The following is a 22,783-nucleotide window of genomic DNA, read 5'->3' on the forward strand; positions in this document are numbered from 1 at the left end:
TTACTTTTACAGCTATATAATTTTCTTATTTTCTGTTTTTAAACTTGGAAAAAAATCTTACTACACTCAGCTATTTGGAAAAGATATGAGAATTACTATTATATTCAAATAAATACTCCTTGCTCCAGTGCAAGCAATCATTCTATTTAGAAACTGCCTGGATCACTGACGTTAACATACTAGTCTTTTCAATAACCACGGAGAGAAAAAAAACAGAAGAGCTGTTGTATTAGCTTAGAGCCAGCAACATCATGATCACTGATGACTTTAAAAGGAGGAGCATTGCTTGATGCTCTTGCCTGTATGACTAATCAACACTTTCCTACTCTCTTCCTTTGTTTGTCTGTAACGTGCCTTGCCTGGTTACAACTTTCCAGCTTTCTTAGATCCATCTCAACCCTGCAATTTCTACACAACTCCCTCGCATCATCCCTCTATTCTGGTGCTGTCCAGCATACTCTCTATTTTTAGACTAGGAGTGAAAACTGGAAAACCTCTGTTCTACCAACTCTTTTGTATTCCTCTCTGGTCTTTTCCTGACTCATGAAATGAAAAAAAAAAAGCAAGATTATTCCTACACATACTTCTTTTTTTGAAGATTTCCTGGTCTCTCAGGAATGCCCATGCAGAATCACTGTTTTTGCTCCTATCACTTATATTTTCCACAAACCATGACAGCTCATGTGAAAAAGCCAAGTCAATTCCCTGCACTGCTCAACAATTCAACTAAAATCAGTAAAATCTCCTCTCCAGTGTCACTTCACTCTGCAGACTTACGAAAGTCAAGACAAAGAACACTGAGAAGCTTGTTGTCTTAAGATATTCTAGCACTGGGATGAGAGTGTATTTGAAGGGCTTGAAAAGGATATCCATGAAAAAATGTATGCAAGTGTGGTATTATCATATCGACTGACAAACATTAGAGGCAGTCAACATGCTATTTGACAGAATATTCAAATTAAAAAGGCTCTTTAATCTGGTCTTTAAAACTTTTGTTATCAACTTCTAACAACATAGCTAAAAAACTACAAATTCAAGCATTAACTTGACCACATTCCTTTATTACTATTAAATACTTACTCTTCTTATTCTCTGTTAATTTCAAACATACATGGGTCATTTAAGTATTTTCTAGGAATGTAAACTCTATACTGCATAGGGAAACAGGGGTCTGTTACTCCATCCAGAAACTGTAAGGTAACCAAACGTCTTGAATGCTTTACCATCTCAGTCATGAACATATACCAGAGTTGTTTTTAGTTCCTGTAAGTACTGCACTCCGCTCACTACTTTCTACTGTACAGTCAGCTGCTGAGGGGATGGTACTATCTGTTTTAAGATTACTGAAGGATTTGCTCTGCTAAAAACATAAGAAAGGTTATAGATGTTTACAAGTGATAAAGATACCAAAAAGACAAGTTTGAAAGTATTAAATCCAGTGTCTTTAAGGATAATTAAAACAAGGATTATTACCTTATGGTTTTATATAAAAGTGGAAGGAAAGATGCTTTGACATTTCTCACCCAGGGAGATCTTAAAGCTAATTTCATCATTAAGCTATTATACTAAACGGTGTTGCTGGGCTTTGAAGCAAACTACACCAGACTCAAGAAACACACTGCTATCATTTTTTTTTGTTGTTGTTCCACAGACAGATTATTTTGACAGCTACCATCACAATAGAAAGTAGCATATCCATTACTTCCCTGCTTGTGTGCAATGTTGTCTGTAGTTCAGAATTGCACACTGAGGGGACCAGAAGACATTAATCTACAAGAGCAGGTCAGGAAGTGTTCATTATATACAGTCAGTGGCTTTCTAAATTATTTATTTATTTATTTTTAATCTTATCTAGGTACCTAACAACTTCATTCATGGAACACAGACTTTAGTCTACAGATTCTTAACTTTCTTTGCATTAATGAGCACTCAAGGTACGAGCCTGATAAGTGTCTGGAAAAAAATGTACAGGAGCCATTTTTCTTTTTTCTCCTTTCTAAAAAGATTTTCTCCCTCACCGGTAATGTCTGTTGATGGCAATTTGGTAAGGAAGTTGCAACCCTTAAGTCATTACAGTCTAGTTCTTCCCCAAGTCTATGTGTAGACTTGCTCTGCTCACCAAGGGCTAAACTTTCAGAAAACACGCTCAAAAGTGTAAGAGTGTAGAGTTAGGTTTTCCAAGAACCACTGAATTAAAGCTTTTTTTTTTTTTTTTCAACTGCATGTTTTTTTTTTTAATTTATTTTAAAAAGCATTGAAGCAGCATGAACTCTGGGAAGGCCACTAACAAACACTTCCTTATTCTTGGTCTTATCCAATTCTACTGCTGTTTTGCTAGGAAGCTATTGCTCATTCGCAGTAAAGAATGTGAAAATTCAAAAGGTAGGCAAAATCATCTGATTTCAGAGAATACTAACCCTTGTCTATATTTAGACAAGTACATTTTAAAACATCTAACAACACTACAAAACATTTGCATACAGCTAAGATAAGCATTATGGTTATCACTAAGTGGTAGCAAAGCAAGCTCTGCTACTGTTTAACTATTTTAATGGAAAAAAAGTTCAGCTACTACTTCAAAACTTATTCTGAGTAAGGAAAAGCTGCACTTTATTCTGAGTAAGGAAAAGCTTAATAGATAAAATCAGAATCTGAACAATCAAACAACAAATTTATTCTCAACTTAAGATAACATCCACAACTGAAACAAGGAGCATATAATACCTTATCAGCTCTGACCCCTTTCAATAAGCTGTAGGAATGTTTGTAAGCTGGGAATTTAATACTTTTTATTAATATTTGAGAAGTTTGGGCTCCATTCCAACCTTCCAAAAGAATATATTATTTTTCTCCTTTTGAACTGTCAAGTTAACATCATTTTGTGTTACAAAGGCAGAATTTCAGACTGACATTAGATCACAAGCTGCAATAGTATTTTGTTTTTTTTTCAAACTAAGTGAGGAAGCACAAATTCATTTTACTGACTAATAATTCGATTTAAAATAACACTGATATTCCCATTCTGGAAAAAACATCACAAGTTCTTGTACATGCAAGATATAGGAGAAAACCTTGTCTCCTCTGAAATAAACACTGCTTCAACAATTGACCTGCATCATCTGTGCCCATTTTCAGGAGTATAAATACAACCATTAAGACTGACATTAAGATCAATTCTACATTATTATTTTTTTTTTAGCATTTCAACCAGCAATTCAACGATGGTAACTCAGACCCTAGTAATTCTTCCTCATTATCTCAGATCCTTCAATGCATTCCCTCATGATTGAGTTCATACTTACTGTTCGAAGGTCTCCAATGCGCTTTTCAAGTAGCATAGGCAGACCTTCTGGGAGGGCAGGCACCTGCTTGGGTGTCATGACCTGAGAGGTGTAGGTTGCCTGAGTGACATTTCCATTTTCTCCTGACAGCTCAGATACTGGGCTGCCATCAGAAGTGCCATCAAGCAACTTGTCAAAGTCAATGTCTCCCAACATCTCCAGGGCACTTTCAGCTTCTTGCAGGAGCTCACGTTCATTTGTGCTACCAAAAATGGAGAGGACAGGATCATTGATCCTAAGATTCAAGTCAGAGATATCATTTCCTGCACTGAGAGAGGAAGAAGGAATTTTACTAGGGGTAGAGGTTGCAATAGTCACTGGAGGTTTTGGACTAGATTCCTTCTTCCTCATGGCTTCCTTCTCCTTTTGAAATTTACGGATCATGGCAGCCAGAGAGAGTGAGTCTTTATAAAATTTCTTTTTCTTCTTTTCAGACTTGTGTGAATTTAAGGCCATTACTCTGTAGAGGAAAAAAATATTTCATTAGAATGCATGTGACTGTTAAAGGTGACAATGGCCTTGAAAAATTTGGGAGTTTAGTGCAATTAAAAAGTTAGCAACAGGAAACAAGTACTTTGTGTTTCCATCTTCAGACTCTTGTACCAATCATCTCAAACCCTTGCTTGTCATGTGATGTCATGTTCAGCAGATTTTTTTTGTGGGCACACTAAGTTTAGAGTAAATGAGATTTACCTTAATGTACGCAAGACTTCTATTCAATTGTGGAGAAGTTGGCACAGTTGTTAAACTTACGGGTACACTAAAACACTTAAAACTTGCCTCTCTGACTGATGAACAAGTAGCAGGTTGCTTTAAGTTTAGACACACTGCATATGTTAAAGTAATTCTCTTCACCGCTAAGAATTTTTACGCGCAGGGTCAACATCCATATGCTACTCAACTGAGCATCTCCCCCCAGTTCAGCACCTTAATAAAAAAAATGCTACCAACAAATTTTCGATACCAACTTGAATATTTGTAATAAGACAACTTTCACTCAAGGACAATTTTTCAGAAGCCAGTTAAAAACCCATCATCTTAATCCTTCCATGCTAACCTCAGAATACCTTTGAGTGTTCTCCTGTGTTAAGAAACACATAGAATAATCAAGGTATGTTTACAGTTTCCCAGAATAAAAACCTAGGGATAAGAAATTAATTTTCGTTAGAAGGCGGAGAAGATAGATGCAATTCTTACTGTCAGAAAACTGGGTAGGACAATGATGGATAATGTTATTCACAGAATCAACATTTCCATGTTTTCCATAATTCATCTTTCCTTGTTTAACTCTTCATTCAGAATTTTAGGGTAGAAGAAAGTTAGTTCATAGGATTTACTTAAGAAAAAAAAATCAAAATCAAAACCTGTTAGCTACTAAATATAGCTTAACATTACAGTATCCTGAACAGCGATGATAAACTTGCTACCACATGCAATCTCAAAACCAAACTTCATACGCAATTCTAGAGTTCATCTGAAGAAAGGAACCTACCCCAACTGCTTAGGAACTTTCATTTTCCGAGGCTTCTTCTCCTTTTCCGTCCCTTCATCTTTCCGCTTGCGCTTCTTCATTCCACGATCTTCGCTTTCTTTTAACTTTGCTATCTACAAAACAGATTAAACAAAGGACAATGATTCTTCTATCCTAAAGCACTTCTACAGAAAAAAAAACTTTCATTTTCCTTACATTTTCCAATTTGGAGTCAGGAAAAATATCCTGATGTGTGTAAAGGCAAACAGTACACCTGCATTTACAATAGCAATTACATTTACTGACAATTCTGTCATCAATTAAAAAAAAAAAAAAAGTTACTGAATTCAGCGTTCTCAGTAAGAAAAATACTTGGAGGCATAGGCGGACTGATACCCAGCCAGCGTGAGCAGCAGCCACCTGGGAAAAACGAACTTGCCCTTTTGCTACCAATTTCACTGAAAAATACAATGTAGTATTGTATGGAATATATTTTTTGCTAATTTACATCAGCAGTTTCCCCTCCAAACTTCTTGCCGGTCCCTAGCTTACTTGCTGAAGTGGAGTAGGAAGGCAGAGTAGGGAAAAAGAATCTTCAAACAGTGCTAGCATTATGCAGCAACAGTCAAAACGCTGCTGTGTTATCAATGCTGTGTTAGTCACAAATCCAAATCACAGCACCATACGGGTTGCTATGAAAAAAGTTAAGCACACAGAACAGTAGGCTGTTTGTGAAAGACAGTACACGTACTTTTAACACAGCTACTCCCATGTTCTGATTTTATTTTAACAGGTACTTTGCTTTAAGTGTTATGCTGAATATTAGGAACAATTTCAAATCTTTTTTTTTTCCTGCAGAATTACAAAAGCAGTTAGAGAACTTATGTTTTCATCATATGTAATGAAATTCTTATAAAATTTAGGAATCAACTGTCACTTATTTAAGATGGATAGACACAACTTGCATGCCTGCCTCAACAAGAAGTTAGACTTCAGTCTTCAATGACTGAACAACCTGTGGATGTCAGGAGTTATTTCCTAACTGTTTATACAACAGCCACAAAAGAGAGATTGTCATAAAACAGTATTGCGTATCAGTCTGTTTTAAATCACTCACTTTAGGTGGCCTATGCTTCTTATCTTCTGCAAAGTCTTCATCCTCTGAGTCAGATGCCTGGCGGAACTGCAGTGTACCAGTGTTGATATAAAACCCTCCATATTTGGTTGTCAGGGATGCAGGAACCAATTCATCATACTAGACAGGGAAAAAGAAAATGAGTTTATCATCATCTCTTAATAAAATGAACACGCAGTTCACTTACCAGTTCCTATCCATGAAAAATTATACAGAAGTGTAATGAAAAACCTATTGGCTAGTGCTTAGAACTCTAGTATCATCAAATCACCTTCGTACTTCCGAAATAATGCCTTTTATTTGGAAGTAAAGATTTCAGCATTAAGAAAAACTGCTTTCTGAAGGAAGTGAGGATGGGCACAGAGGCTGCTTCTCCTGAGGAAAACGCCTTTCAACATTTTTTTCCAAAATTCTTTCTCTGACAGCACATTACATTATACTAGAGGTTAAACCATGTGATACCTCAGCTATATGAACAATGATATACCACCTGAGTACAAGCAATTTCACTATTTACGAGTTGTTTTTGTCCTGACGCTAGGCAGGTACATTGCTAATTAGCTCTGTCTACTACAGCCTTACAGGCATACCAGTGACATCATTGGTCTAATACTAATTTTGTGAAAACACTGCCTCTATCGATTTTAAATAGTAGTTTCATAACTTTTATTGAATGTCCTTCAATTTTATGAGAGAATGTATAGCTCAAACTAGCAATACCTTCTGTTACTCACACACTTATCTCACAGACCTTTAAGTTATCTGAAAAAGACAGCTCTGAAGTTATTCCCAGAGCTTATTTCTCACATTTTCAAGAAAATACATCAATCTGAACAACCACCATTTTGCAATGGAAGAAGCCTAACCTATGTCAAAATTTTATAAAATTGAATGTTATATCCAGGAAATAAGACTGACACAGTAGAGGTGCTTAAAACAAGCACAAAAAAGTTCTCAGACATGCTTTTTTATTTTTCCTCTGAAAGCCACAGTAAAGCTCATCCCTTTCCTGATTTTTATTAATATGAGAACTCTGCAGTGCATTTCACACCCAACACACTTAACATTTCTTATCAACTCTAACCACAGTGCCTGCTCAAAAACCTGTTTCTCGTACAAAGTTCTGTAGTTTTCTTTTGTCAGGGATAGCATTTTTAACATAACAAGCATAGCCACAGTATCTGTGAGTTTATTTCCAATTTTTTTTATGTTGAACATGACATCCCCTCTTCTATAAATACTACAATGTCAGGACTTGCTTTGTTGAAAGTCAAATGTATTTTCATTCTGTTTAGACAGTTAAAGCCACAAGAAGTTTCAACCTCTTCTAAGCACTACTTTGTATAGTACTTAGCTTATATGAAGAAATTTCCAAGTTAGGATTACAAAGTTGTATCAAAAATATTGACGTCAAAGACATAATAAAAGTAGTAAATATTAAGTAAAGTGGAGGATAGGATTAATTATATTTCTCAACTGGCAGCATCTTTAGATTACAACATTTTCCTCCTGGTATTATAAAAAAAATCTGTCAGTCTCTATGAAATATATTGTTAACAGCAAAGTTTTGAAAAAGCTGAAAAAATGAATAGATTCATTCAAGTTTTATGCATAAGTATCAAAAAAGCAAGCCACAATGGTGTTTGCAAGCAAACTGTGGGAAGGTTGCCTTGACAATGCCACTATCAACACATTGAAGGTCAAAGTTGCCCTGAACTACTCCAAATTCTAACTACTGGACTTGGTTTTCAAATACTGAAAATGGTAAAAGGGTGAGCTTAACAAACAATAAATAATTCTGGAAGCTATGGTCTGTCAAGAAGAGTAAGAAGAGAATGCCTGAGACAAAGCTGCCAGCAAAGATAAAGAGGAAGCATTTTCAGAACCTACAAAGAGTTATAAAATACCAAGAAGATACAGTAACAATGCAATGACTAAATCAATTTCTGTCCTTCTTCTGAAAGAAAGGGTAAGAGCATGACACACCTTAGATGTACACACTCTGACAGAGGAAAAGGCCTATTCTGAATTACAGCTGCAAGCAATAAACATTTGGTAGCAAGGCCAAATGATTAACAATTAAGTAGGATACTCAAGAAGGCAACAATGTGTTTGTTATTTTGAAGCTTGAACCAGCAGGCCTTCCACTGCATGCCTGTTAAGACACAATACCTGCCAGAATTCAACAGGTTGAAAAAATTAGTAGGTCAAGTACACACAGTTTTAACTGAATATCTGAGATCACTTACAGGAAGGGAACACACACAGTGTGAAGCACAATCAGCTACCAGGTTAGTTCGTTTCCCCTGTACATGATGAAAGTATACTGAAGATAATAATAGAGATACGCTTTAAGGACTAAAAAGCCCAGGCTACCAAAAACATTAAGAAAAAAGTTATCCAGAAAAGGAAAACAGATAAACACTTAAACAAGCAAGCTGGGTAGAACAGCCTCAACTGGAGACATACGTGAATTTGATCTGAGTAAGTGATTAGAAATTTCAATGAGTCATCGTCTTTTATCTTCTTGGAATGGAAGACTTAACATGCAGTAGAGGAAGGTAAAGAGAAATGAAAAGCAATGACAGAATCTATGGAATACCCTGAGATCACATGAGAAACTAGTACAAAAAAGCAAAAGACTTAATTGGATAAACTGAAAGCAAAGTGATTTAGTTATGGACTTGCCATTCATCTAAGAGACCAGGAGAATCATGAAAAGTAGAAGGTGCACAGTAAACTGAAGAGTGGAGGCTAGTTAAGAACTTCAGAGAAATCTGATGTTTTTCCACAGGCTCTCAGAACCAGCTTCATTAAGTACAAGGAGATGAAAGAGAGAGAAAATAAGTGATTATCCACAGTACTTAACAGAGCGGGCATTTCCCTTTTGAGCTGACAGGGCACAAACTGAATTGGTGAGGTTGGGGCCATATGGGATCAAACCAGAAGAATACACTAGTTGCCAAGTTTGGAGGAGAAAGCACACAGTCAAAGCTGGGACCATTATTGTCAGAAGTAAAGAACAAATGCAGGGGAACAAAGTAAAGACTTGGCTGCAGAGCAGTAAAGGAAGCCCTGGAGAACATAAAAGTAAGGATTAAAGACAGTCCACAAGTGAGAAAGCCATGAATCGCTGCAGATCATTAGTATGATCAACATGCTACATGGCACAGATCCATAGGAACAAGTCAACTGCAAAGACAGAATTCATTTAATATACAGATGAACAAACTTCCATAACAGCCAGCAGCAAACAAGGTCAGCAAGATGTGGAAAAGCAGCTTATCAATTGAGGTTTTCAACAGCTTCTGCTGAGGACTATGGATTTAATCTGACTTTCAAAGACCTTTTTGATATTCAGCTCTCCTTAACCCTTGACAGAATTTACTTCTTTCTATCAAATTTTGAGTTTTCCTCAACCTACTGAATGAGGTATAACTTACAACTTTACATTTTATTTTCTTTCCAACCTACCTACCTAAAAGGGGGTCCTACAGACCACAACGTACCTCGTATCTTGCCAACATAACCCATTTCCTATTGCCCTAACTGAAGAGAAAATTTGAATACGATTGGCAATAACTAGATTAAACTTCATTTTGAAGTTTCTTCAGGATTTTCAATTAAACAGCATGCAGCTTCTGCAACTTCTGAATCTTCTGATGAAATCATTTCAAGACTTTTGCTTTCAATTAGCTTTTTCTGTGCATGAAATTAGAGGATGCTCTTCTCTGATCCTATTACTTAAGGAAAATGGTTTAACCCCTTTCCAGTGGTCTAATCTTTCTTAGAAATTCCAAGAGTACTGCATCCAGGACCGGGGCTCCCAGCACAAGACAGATGTAGATCTGTTAGAATGGGTCCAGAGGAAGGCCACAAAATTGATCAGAGGGCTTAAGCATTTCCCATATAAAGAAAGGCTGAGAGAGATACGCTCAGTCTAAACATAAGGCTCTGTGGTAACCTTATTGCAGCTTTTCAATACTTACAGGGAGATGGAGAACAATTTTTTGCTTAGACGGATAACGACAGGACAAGGGGGAATGGTTTTAAACTAAAAGAGGGGGAGATTTAGACTAGAAGTTAGGAGGAAATCCTTCACTCAGAGGGTGGTGAGGCACTGGAACAGGTTGCCCAGAGGAGCTGTGGATGCCCCATCCCTGGAGGTGTTCAAGGCCAGGTTGGACAAGGCCTTGACCAACCTGATCTAGTGGGTGGCATCCCTGCCCATGGCAGGAGGGTTATTTAAAGTCCCTTCCAACCTGAGCCATTCTGTGATTCATATGACCCTACGATATGTTTTCAGACAAAAACAGTACTATCTTCTAGAAAAACAACATAATAGAATATGCAATGAAATCTTGAACAAGGTTAAGGGTGAACAATCCATTGCTTTTCTAACCCATGATGGTATCAAAAACAAGCACAACGAACTTTCTAATGCTAAAGAAGGGCCCTCTTCCACAAGGTATAGTTAAGAAGTTTTTTGTTTGTTTAAAATCCTGGGACAAAGGACAGCTGGCAAAGCACAACAGAATAAGGCATAACAGACTATTAAATAAAGATTAACACAAGGCTCAGGATAGCCTAGTCTACAATAGTCTTCTAGAATACCCCTAGCTATTAGCAGTAGTTAGTATATTGTAATCTGTCAGCCTAGCTTGAGTCAAGTATCAATGTATTATACATTGCCCTATTTTGTTCTTCCCCCAACCACCTTTGGTATTCTTCCACCAAGTACCAGAGTCAGGCTAATAGCCTAATTGACCTTCAGTACCCAAGAAGAAATTCTTGTTGCCTTGAAAATATTTCAGCCTAAGTTATAAAATGCATGGCCACTCATGTGACTACCTTTATCTGTTCAATGTGGTTCCTTCTGAGATTGAGCTCTGACACACGCTGCATATTTAGCTGTAATAAAAACACTTAACTGTACTTTCAGTGTAATGTTTAACCCCTCCAGCTTTCATGTTTCGGAATTGCTAGAACACTATTGAAAAGTTACACTCTCCTTTCCCATTCATTTACCATGAACGTGACTTGCCACTTACAACACTTCAGACAAGTGCTCTTATCAAAGACCTATGATTTTGGCAAGTTAAAAACTGCTTTATATTACAGTAATAGCTATGTTTGTATGTTTTTTTCCAAAACACTCAACTTCCTTGTACTGCTTAATAATGAAGATGAGTTGATCCTTGACCAGTATCTACTCCTCCAGGAGTTCCAATTACCATGAAAAGAAACTTTGTGCTTTTCAAAAAAAAAAAAAAAAAAATCAAGTTTGACAAAAAAAAAAAAAAAAAGGCAAAAAAGTGCTGTACCTATTAGCAATATTGTTGCTTGTTTCTTATTTCTTACTCCAAAAGCCTTGACATTACCAATTTAAACAATACTACAAATGCCAGATATGTCTGTTTTTTCAAGTACCTAAGCAAATGCTGAGTTTTGTTTCTGAATTGTCCCCCTGAGCTCTTGAAGTACATGGAACAGTCCTATGGTATCTGGTTGAAACACAGGCCAGAACACAGGATTAAAAATAAATTATTTATTCCTTCCTAAAATGAGTACAAGACTTTTGTACTGGGCTTATGTGGAAAGATAGATAGCAGGAATGACCTCTGTGAGAGGCCCCATTCACGTAAGAGCCAGTGCCAGCAGCTCCAAAAGGGACCTGCCACTGGCCAAACCTGAGCCAATAAGCAATATTGGTTGTGCCTCTGTGAGAGCATATTGAAGAGAGGGTAAAAAATATATATATATATACTGCAGAGAAGCAGTTGGAGAAAGGAAAGAAAATGTAGAGAGAACCAGTCCTGCAGCCCCCAAGGTCAGTGCAGCAGGAGGGCAGGAGGTGCTCCAGGCAGGCAGCAGCAGTTCCCCTGCGGCCTGTGGAGAGGCCCCTGGTGGAGCAGGCTGTCCCCCTGCAGCCCATGGGTCCCACATGGAGCAGATCTCCAACGCTGCAGCCCCCCATGGGTGGAGGAGCCCCCGGTAGAGCAGGTGGATGTGGCCTGGAGGAGGCTGCGGCCCATGGAGAGCCCCCGCAGGAGCAGGCCCCAGGCCAGAGCTGCAGCCTGCGCAGAGAAGCCCACACAGAAGCAGGGGGCCTGGGGGGAGCTGCCAACCATGGGGGACCTGTGGTAGGTCCAATGGTACAGATCTTACTGGAGCAGCCTGTGGAAAACCCACGTAGTATCAGTTTGGGAAGGACTGCATCCTGTAGGAGGGACCCCATGCTGGAGAGTGAAGAAAGAGGCCACGAAGGAGAAGAAAAGTGTTATGGACAGGCTGCAATTTCCATTCCCCTGCATCACTTGGGGTAGTACAGTGGCAGTACGGAAGCAGAAGGTAGATGGAGGGGAAGTGTTTTTAGTTTGCTTTTAGTTCTCACTACTCTAGGCTGCTATTAATTGGCAATAAATTCATCTTCCCCAAGTCAAGTCTGTGTTGCAAATGGTGAGCAATCCCCCTGTCCTTATCAAAAGTCATAAGGTTTTTTTCACTGTAGTTTCTCTTCCTGTTCTGCTGAAAAGGTGGAGTGAGAGCAGCTGTGTGATGTTTGGCTCCTTCGTGGTGTTAAACCACAACAGTATATAGTTGTATATAGTACTGCATTAATCGGAACAGTATCTGCTTTGTTTGGTACTCCACTTTACATCCTTATTTATATTGTAGGGAGGAGAGGTAAAAAGTAAAGAAAAAGTTCACCCTGTATTCTTTAGAATGCGTACAACATGTCAGCTGCCATCTACCTTGAAGACACTTGGGAGGCATGCAAGATATCTTTTATTAGAGGTGACACTGTGCACTACTCCCCAGCCACTGGGCAAAGTGACAGTAAACAAGGAAGACAGGACAGTAATAACACAAATCCATAGCCAAGGAAACAGCTAATAAGTGAATCTCTTAAAAAAAGACAACAGAACTTTAATGCACCCTCATATATTTAGCGAGGATGAGGTTTGTTACAGAGGCCTACAAAAGCAGTTTTTCCCCTGTGAAAAATACAGAAAAAATAAATTTATCTCTCAGTCGAACATGAAGGATGTTTAATGATAAAACCTATGTAGCATTTCTCCTGTATTAGCCTCTATAGCATTAGCACATCAATAGTTTGGGTCATTTTGTTTAAGAATCAGTATTTTTGTTTCAGAAAAATGTTTTTCATAGCTAGGTATAAAAAGGCTTCTTTGAGTAGGAAGGATGGGAGAGCAACATCAAGTGGGCCTAGAACATCATCTGGCCCAGGACTCCACAAAAAAAAAAGTAAAAGTGACAACAACCACAGTGAGTTCTGCCATTCTCCCAGTAGACACCATTCTCAATGGGAAAGAGCATCTAAGCTAATCGAGATTCTTGAACAAGATGCTGCTACTGACAATCAGGTTGAAGTTTTAGATCACAACTCCAGAACTCTTGAGAGGATGCTGTGGTGGGAGAGAAGAGGATATTAAATCTATCACATCTTTAATAAGCCTAGAGATTACAAGATGAATCAAATCAAATTTATCCTGCAAACAGGGAAAACTGTATACTATGATACAGAATTTTTGCAAAGACTAAGCCCATAAGTTACAGAAAGTCTTCCAGGGAAACCAAATAGGTAACAGCTATTTTACCAGTGTGTTCAGAATTACTACAGATCAACATAAACCTCAAAAGGCTGTCCTTTAAAGAGGGTCTGAGCTCTTAAGGCAAGATGTAGCTGAACACAAATGAGCTCTTGCTAATTTGAAGTACCTGTTTTGGAAAAACTTCCCTTGAATGAGAAAACACTAGTAAATTAATTTCCTCTATGCTGCAGCAGAGGGCTCATATACCAGCGCTTAGAAGACTGCTGTGAAGTCATGAATATAGAAGACTGGTTTAAATACTGACACATGGCCTTGGGTGCCTGAAGTACCGAATTGCATGCTACCCAGTCAACACCTCCACAGCCCTTGGCATTCGTGTTTTGCCTCAGTTCCTGTCAGCATGGCTGCTTCAAGACAACTTATACTGCTTACAGATTTCTAGGTGCACAGTTCTCCCTCTGTGCTCATCTTCCCAACAATGGGGAAGGTGCTAAGCAGTCTTTGCTTTGGATGTGCAGGTGTTCTTACCTACAAGTAAGAGGTAAGAGCATACTTGTTCACTAAACACCATGTATTACTTCAGATGCCTGTTCTGTATGACAGCAGAAAATTCAGAGAGCATCTCCTGGAACCTCTATCAATATAAAGCTTACATAGTCATGAAGGCATGCAACCGATCAAATATTCAGAGCTCATCAAGAAAGCAAGCAGTCCAGCCAAACCAGGCGCACAGGCAAGTGTACACGTGTTCATGCAAGAATATAGGTTTCTGCTTCCCCTACAGAACACCATTCTGCAATGAGTGTTGTCCTGGGCAATTTACCCATTTTTAACATTGAAGCAGCGGAAACAGTGAGGAGGGACAGCTTGGTTTGCAGTTTATAAATACTGTTACTACTGCAGAAGTCAACTGTTAAGCAAAGATTAGGATTTGCCAGTCTAGCTCATGCAGAACAGCTATAAACAACTGTAAGATTGTCTTACTGTAAGTTTTAGCTGGAAGAGTTCAGTACTGACTTAATACAGTCAAAATGTTCAACCCTAAAGCACAGATTTCCCACTCGTCTGCAATTGCATTCAGAGGGGAAAAGCCACTTCTAAACAGGCTTTAAAAGCTAACAAAATTATCCAGCGAGGATGGCAAGGATAAAAACCAGCATATATACTAGATACATCTGAAGTAAATAGCAACCTGTAACTATGCACTTATTCCCATAAGAGCCCATAAGAGGAGACAAGTCTGAAGAGTAAGTGATGCAAGAATCATCTGTGTCACTTAGGGTAATATGTACCCAGGTACTTTCCCTCCAATGTTTTCCTTTGGCTGGCTTCATGTTTCAGTCCACTGAATTGCTCTTCAAGAGCCCTTACCTCTCTGTGTTCAGTAGCCACAAAAACTTTGATGGTCTTAATGACGCCATACTGCTGAAGTCTTAAATATGCAGTAGACAAGTACTGATTCTTTCCAGAGTAAACAATGAAAGCAAATCTGCAAGAGCAGTAAGAATCTCACACAGTCTTTTTCACAGAAGGTGGGGCCCTGGCAACCTAGTCCCAAGCCCATCCTACTCTATAAGGACAGGTGCCAGTGCGCTTTAAGGACACTGACCAGAAAAATCCCTTAAAAGCTCGCTATTATCAGAGCTTTCCAAGAACCTTCCTCCAGAAATACACACCCTATAGCTGCCTGTACTCCAGCCATATTAAAGCCCATTACCTGAGAATCATGTCATTATAAGATTCCCTGCACTTGATCCTTGTTCCTCCCCCTCAAGAAAACAGAGGAACAACTGCATTCCTGGATCCTTGGAGAAACCAAATACTGTTACATGCGCAATTTGTTACATGCATCTATGTTATGTGCACAAAATTGCTTAACTGCAAATGGATCCAGAGGAAGCAGAATTAATTAAATCACTTAGAGTGCCTGCTTTTAAAAACAGGTCTAGTTTTACCGGTTTCATTTATTCAATAGCCTTTTATAGCACTACTTCAACGGTTGGTTTTAGAAAGAAGCTCTCTCTAATGGTACAGCGAGAATATGTTTCAGTCCCAAAGACTTCAGACTTTCTTTCACACCTGTGACAAGAAAAAGGCCTACAACTCTAAGGAAGCTTCCAATTATTTTTTCCTAGGATACAAAGGGAGACAATAGGACTCCAATCCTGGAGCATTTCAAGAGGTACTCATATGATTCTCAAGTGTTTGTGTCCTGGACATTAGAGGGTTTTGTATGTTTAGGAAAGTATGTCTTCCAAAAGGAAATAAACCTAGGCTAGGCCTGGCTGTGCATTTCTCAGGGTAAACAGTGATTTAATAGCTGGACACACAGAAGATGAGCAAAACAGACATGTAGGCTTTCCTTCTGGACATTTCCCATTTGCATCTGACAGACAGAATGCGAGGTTTTCTTAAACTTAACTCCTACATTACAGAACCCTTAAGCTCTGCAACAACAACTTAAGACTGCAGCTGGTATACGGTATACTTTTTTCTTCTGTGGATAGAGATGGGAATGAAAGACAGAAAAAAAGAGATGGCCTCTCACCAGTCTGAATTTATAATGCAGACACTAGGCATAATGATTTGTTCAGGAGAGCAAGCTTTAGAGAATACACTGTTCTCCCCAGTAGCTTCCACAGCTACCACATGACACAACCATCTGGTCCTCTGACAACTGCCTTTTGTATGTTCTTGCAGGAGTCTCACAAGAGATATCAGAAGCAAATGCTCCTGCAAATCTAATGGATCTGCTGCTGGTAACAAGAACAACATCAGTTTTCTCATCCTGTGCCACCTTCTAAGTGCTCAAACCTGATAGACTCATACACAGCTCTGACAGAGACCTGTACACGTACCGAATGTTAATCCAAACCACTTAACAAATCTGTGACAGGTCACAAGAATTTTAGAAAAAAATCAAGGTACAACTTAGGTCCTATATCATAAGACATCAGAAGTGATAATGGTTGTCTACAGCAAGAGTGAGAACCCAAGTAAGCCTATAGGCTCGACTGGTTTCTCAGCCAGAGTGAAACATCTGAATATCAGAATCAGATCATTGGAAAGCGAACAGTCTTAGGCCTCCATATTGTCCCAGTAGCACAACCAAAAGCTGAGGGATATGGTACGAGTTTAAAATTTTAAGAATTTTAAATTTTAGTTGACATTGTGAATATCAATCTAGACTAGGAAAAAGGACAACAAATAAATACAAGCTATGATAAGCATCTACAGTAAACTTATTTTCCACACAACTTGCTCATGTGCCTTCCAACTGACTTCACCAAAACAATATGGAAAGATGAGCTCAGCCTACTACCCACTGTGGTAAATCGCTGACCGTCTCTTGCTCAAGAAGGTACCAGTTCTGCAGCATGCCTTCTCTGTAGCCCATACTGGTCTCAGCAGTATTCAGTGCAACAGCTATACGCTAGAAGCCTCACAGCTCAGTGTTCACAGGATTTCTTAAGTTTTGTAACCTTCCCAGATCTAATATCCCATTCAACCCGAGGCTCAGCATAATATAGGTTAACCAATGCGCTTCACTTCTATGCTTCTCTTTTCTCAGGATTCCTTTTCACCATATCTCCCACTCGAACTTCTAGCACTCTTCCTTTCACAGCAGCAATCATAGCTGCTTTCTCCAGTGTCACTCAGCAGAGGGAACCGAAGGCTGGCTAGCATGTCAGGTAGTGTTTTTTAGTTGGTTTTGTTCGTTTTTACTTGAATGAACAGTACATATATTCCTTCCTAGCACCTAACAAAGAACTATAGGAGATTCCCAAAGCTTTTATCATCCACTTGTTCTTCTAAGCTTCTTCCTCATTTTCATTATTTCCTATATCACCTGTAAGATACCTTCAAGTGCCTTCTTATAAGCTTCCAAATAGCCTGATATTGCCTGCACCTAATTCATTTTTTCCTCTTACCTCATTTGAGATGTGTTTTCATTTCTGAAAAACATTCAGATGAAATAAGCTGTAAAACCCTGTATTTCAAGCAAGCTATTTTATCTCAATTTTGTCAGACACATTCAGTGAATGTTTAGAATTACCACCTTATCCTTATGGGTTTTGGAGAGCAGAATAGTCTTCTGATCTAATACTGGAAATCTAACACCAGTATTAGACTAATAATCCAGAGAGCTAGTACAAGAAAATAACAGAGACAGTATAATTTCAGATCACAGTAAATAAAGTGCACAAATACAAATAACTTCATTTCTAAAACTGTAAAATTAAATATGCAATATAGTAATGGCTGTCTTAATTCTTGGAGTGCATAATGACATCTGAATCTCTCTGCTGAGAGTCTCTCTGAACAAACTACAAAAATGTAGTTTGTTCCAAAAACTTTGTAGATGTCCAAAGTAACAGCCCCTTTGGATTCACACTGGTTATACATGGGCACAAAGTATTTGCCCTCACCTTTTTTTTCCTCTTTATCAAAAAATAAAGAATTAACTTATTTCTCATTACTACTTTAATGAGGTTTACTTACTGCTTCAGAATTATCAATGAAAGGGTCTGTTTCATCATAACCATAACCTATATCAATTAGATCCTGCAGGCGATCCTTCCGATGTTTGTGGGGCTTTCCACTCTGAGGAGAAAAAAAAAAAAAAAGTGTTACATCATTTGAGAAGAGAGTAAGAGTAAGCAAAGTATTGAAGTCTACATAACATAAGACACTGGAGGGATAGTCATTCAGGGAATTAGCAGAGTTCCGCTTGCTGTCACAGTTCCCTGAAGATAGTCTATATGAATAAAAACCAGAAAAACTTTGATATAGGAAGGAATTCCTACAAATATGCTAAAAAATGCTGTATAACCTTTCCAGAATCATTTCTGAGGTATTCACTAGCCACCTGGTTTCTGGGTGACTGTAAAACTCCTAACATTTTCTGTTTAGAGATGTTTCTCATGTTTTTAAAACTTCTGTTAGTGATAAAAGGACTGAGATAATTTAAGGAGTGTTAAGTTTTTCAGTATGCTACAGGGTCATTACAAAGGAAGAAAAATAGCCTAGCATTCACTAACACGCTCTCCCACACAAGATGGATTGCTTCTCTACAGCAAAGCGAAGCCTAAGCCAAAACGGAAAAATATTGATCTGGTACTTGCAGATATGGTGTGTATGAGTTTTCAAGAAGTTACAGCACTCGCATAACATAACTGAAGAAAAAGATACTATAGTGAAATCCTTTGAAATGCAAGAATCATCTTGGTTGATAGGCCCAGACATGATAGGGTTATTTGAGTAAGTTAAAGCCAGAAACTGCAATGCAGACTGTGGGATTCACTTACCCTGAAAATTCTCTTTGAGCTTGGTGTAACCTTCGATTTGACTTAAAATTACTTTCATATTAGGAAAGTACTCAGGTTAAACTGAAGTTTACTTTCTCCTGGACATATCTATAATTTACAGCTACAAAACCAGCAATCTGCTTATGATATAAGGCCTAGTTCTGACATCTGCATATTGTGAAAATTGTCTACATAGAATCCTTGAAGATAAAATTCTCCTAAAAGGCACCACCTTTACTAAAATAGTATCAGGTTCTTCCATGAGTTCAGGACTTGCTCCCCTAAAGCTTCTCAGTAGTTCCAGGCATGTTTAGAATGAATCTCTCCATTTGTAAGATCCATCCTATTACAATTTAACGACTACGCAGCTTTTGTTCAAAAGAACTATCATCTTTGCTTTTATAAGCATAAGCATCCAAACACCTCCGTGTTAACAGTATACTGCAGAGTTTAAGTTTGTACCTATAAGCAAAGCATGTGCTCTTGCAAGCAAACAAGAATCTCTCAGGTGTAAGACACCAGAGAGCAGACCTACAGAGAGGGGAATAGGGCTTTTGGTTGACATGAAGCTGAATATAAGCCAGCAGTGTGTCCTGGCAGCCAGGAGGGCCAACTGTATCCTGGGGTGCATCAAGCATGGCATTGATGGTCAGTCAAGGGAAGGGATTATCCTGCTCTACTCTGCACCTTTGTGCAGCCTCACCTCGAGCACTGTGTGCAGTTCTGGGCACCACAGTACAAGAAGGACATGAAGCTGTTGGAGAGTGTCCAGAGGAGGGCTACAAAGATGGTGAAGGGACCTAGAGAGGAAGATGTATGAGTGGCTGAGGTCACTGGGCCTGTTCAGCCTGGAAAAGAGGAGGCTGAGGGGAGACCTCATTGTGGTTTACCACTTCCCTGTGATGGGGAGCAGAGGGGCAGGTGCCGATCTACTGTCTTTAGTCACCAGTGATAGGACCCGTGGGAATGGTGTCAAGCTGTGACAGGGGAGGTTCAGGCTGGACATCAGGAAGAGATTCTTCACTGAGAGGGTGGTCACACACTGGAACAGGCTCCCCAGGAATGTAGTCACAGCACCGAGCCTGTCAGAGTTGAAGCAGCATTCAGACTGTGCACTTAGTCACACAGTCTGAATTTTTGGGTAGACCTGTGTGGAGCCAGGAGTTGGACTTGATGATCCTAGTGGATCCCTTCCAACTTGGGATATTCTATGATTCTGTGATTCTCAATACATTCTTATTGCCTGTTATTCATAAATATACAGTGCAGATATTGGACAAAATCAATAAATGAAAGAGTCTCATAAGAGCAGAATGAATAAAAGTAGGATTAAAATAAAAAGCTTTGCGCAGATGGAACAGATGAAAATATCTGAACTCCTTTATGTGTAGTTTGAGAATTTACTTAAGGTCTGACCCTACAAAGTTATGTTTAAGGATGCATGTTGAAAAATTGTAGAATCAGGATGATCACAATAGCAAAATCAAAGGGATTTTCTGCATCAATGTTTACTATGCAACTTAGGTGAAGTTTTACCCTTGGTGCCTTTCACCTCTCCCAAAAAGAAATCCTCCAACCTTTCTGTCCCAAATCATAAGGAGCCACGATACTAGAGCAAATTGAGACATTTAATTCCTGAGGATGCAAACTGTACTCGTGCAACTGTTCAGGGACTCAAACACAAATTCAACAATGGCACATAACATACAGTTTAAACAACCCTTGCACAACTGGACTAGAAGGTGGCAAATTTATGAAGAATCTTCCAAGGGCCCCAGGGGAGTTGTTAAACCTTCTCTCTGTATTGGGCATATTAATATAAGTTTAAAAAAAAAAAAAAAAAAAAACAGAACTAGCAAGCACAAGAATACACATTCCAGGGCAGAAAACAATCTTGGTAGAAGGAAACTGTACTTCAAATACTTTAAAGGTCCCACGGTGTTCAAAGACAACAAGCTATCACTGGATAAGAGGTAAGGTCCACTCAAACTAATGATTGGTGTGAGGCTGGTAAACAAAGGGTAGGAATGAATAGTTCACCAAGGAACTATATTCAGCTACAGAAGCAACAAAGAGGGGGGGAAGGAAGGTTAGAGAGATAAATTACTCAGGACAGTAAATACAAGAGGCAGCTGAAAAATCACTGAGAAACCTCAGTTGTTCAATACTTTGAATGGTAAATGTAATCCCATGTTAGTAAAAGCAAGGTAATCCACACAAAGGAAGTATAACTCCCACAACAAAAAATACAGTTTCAATTTGTTATGCAGCTCAGGAAGCACTAGAGTCATTCACATGTCACACATTCGCTCAACAATCAAGAGTGGTCAAAAAAGGAAAGAATTAGGATTTATGAAAAAAGGAAGAGAATAACACCAGAAGTCATCGTCGTATCACTGATAAATCAGGGCATCCTACTGCTAATGTCCTTTCGTTAAAAAAAATAGAACAAAAAAGGGAACAGAGTAAACCAACAAGGATGTCTGAAGGTAAAAAAAACAGCTACTGTACAGTAACAGAATGTTAAGACACTTCAGCTGTGCAACGAAAGGGCTGAGTTCTGATAGCATCAGAATCACACACAGCATGCAGAAGAACAGAAGAAATTCACTGTTTCTCACAATACAGGAACCATGGAGTACCAAGTGACTCATCAAGCCAACAGGTTTAAACATGAACCATGTTTGTATACAACAATCATCATGGTACTCAGGGCCACAGAACAAAACATTAAGCATCAGTAAACTCAGAAGATGGCCTGGCAGATTTATGGCAGAAAACTACACGAATGGTAGTTAAACACAGCCTTTGGCTCGGAAAGAAATTAAATCGCAGATTAATAGAACAGCACACTGAGATAGTATCAACGCACACTAAGTTTTCAAGTATAAGGTTACAGTAGTGTGACAGGAATATATTGCCATTAATGGACTTTTGTTTTGATCCAAATACTTTAACATTATATAAAATATCATCTGATTTGACATCATGTTTTTACAACATAGAAAAAAGCCACCTGGCTTTACAAAACTACTTATTTATAGGCTTTTCTTTAGTATCAGCAAGATATATCCAGTACTGTACTGATTGTAGGTATGTGAATTTACTTGAAAAGAAGTCTTTAAAGATGACTGTTTTTCACGTATTGCGTAAGTACTACAGCATCGACATTAAACTGCTATGATTTAAAATCACACGTGCTATGATTTAAAAGATCATTTGACTCCATTTCAAATTGATTTAGGTTAGTAATACCTAATTAGTTTAAAGAAGAAATAGCCCTTTATGTAAATTCTTCATTCTCATGCAACTAGTGATTACTTTTACATTAAAGCGTCGTTAGAGAGATTAAGAGAATGGATGTCTACATCATGGGATCTCTATTCTAGTTTAAGCTAAGGAGCACATGTCTCACTGCAGGAGCAAGAAGATGGCTGGATGTTGTCAGAGCATGAGCAATTACACTGGATCGGTGTACAGACATGCAATTCCTCTTACCCTGAAGTATACGTAGAAACTGATGGTTCTTGTATTGAAAGAGAGAAAAGACAGGGAATACACCTAACAGAAGAACTAACCCCTTACCACCCTCCATGCTTAGTGGTCCTAATATATAATAATAGGTCCTTTTTTATATAGAAGATATTTCCCTTCTGAGAATTTTGTGGTAGTAGGGAGCATAAGGTATTATTTACTGCTTTTCTAATGGCTCTAAATATTTGCCCCCCCCCTTTTTTTTTTTTTTGCAACTGAGCACTGAACTCAAATTTTCATAAGTTTAATAACACCATGCTTCATCCATAAATGTACATGTTTAACTTTGATGCATGAATGTATATGTAAAACTATATTGCTTCCACCACTCCCATACCATCCTACATATATTCCTTTCATGCTTTACACTGGCTTTCATCTGCTATACTTACGCAGCTTGTCTCAGAACATTATAA

The 22,783-nt window shown here is 38.5% G+C and overlaps 1 protein-coding gene across 1 annotated transcript in view; it reads right to left on the bottom strand.

Moving 5' to 3' along the window:
* Positions 1-22,783, bottom strand: part of UBN2 (ubinuclein 2) — a 54,288-nt gene that overhangs the window by 25,499 nt on the left and 6,006 nt on the right. The window contains exons 3-6 of the mRNA XM_027453562.3: positions 18,028-18,129; positions 5,930-6,067; positions 4,834-4,946; positions 3,303-3,801 (exon numbers count right to left, since the gene is read on the bottom strand). Of these exons, the coding sequence (XP_027309363.3) occupies positions 3,303-3,801; positions 4,834-4,946; positions 5,930-6,067; positions 18,028-18,129 (852 nt within the window). The remainder of the gene's footprint in view (positions 1-3,302; positions 3,802-4,833; positions 4,947-5,929; positions 6,068-18,027; positions 18,130-22,783) is intronic.

The sequence above is a fragment of the Anas platyrhynchos genome, chromosome 1, assembly GCF_047663525.1.
Source record: "Anas platyrhynchos isolate ZD024472 breed Pekin duck chromosome 1, IASCAAS_PekinDuck_T2T, whole genome shotgun sequence".
Taxonomy (NCBI): domain Eukaryota; kingdom Metazoa; phylum Chordata; class Aves; order Anseriformes; family Anatidae; genus Anas; species Anas platyrhynchos.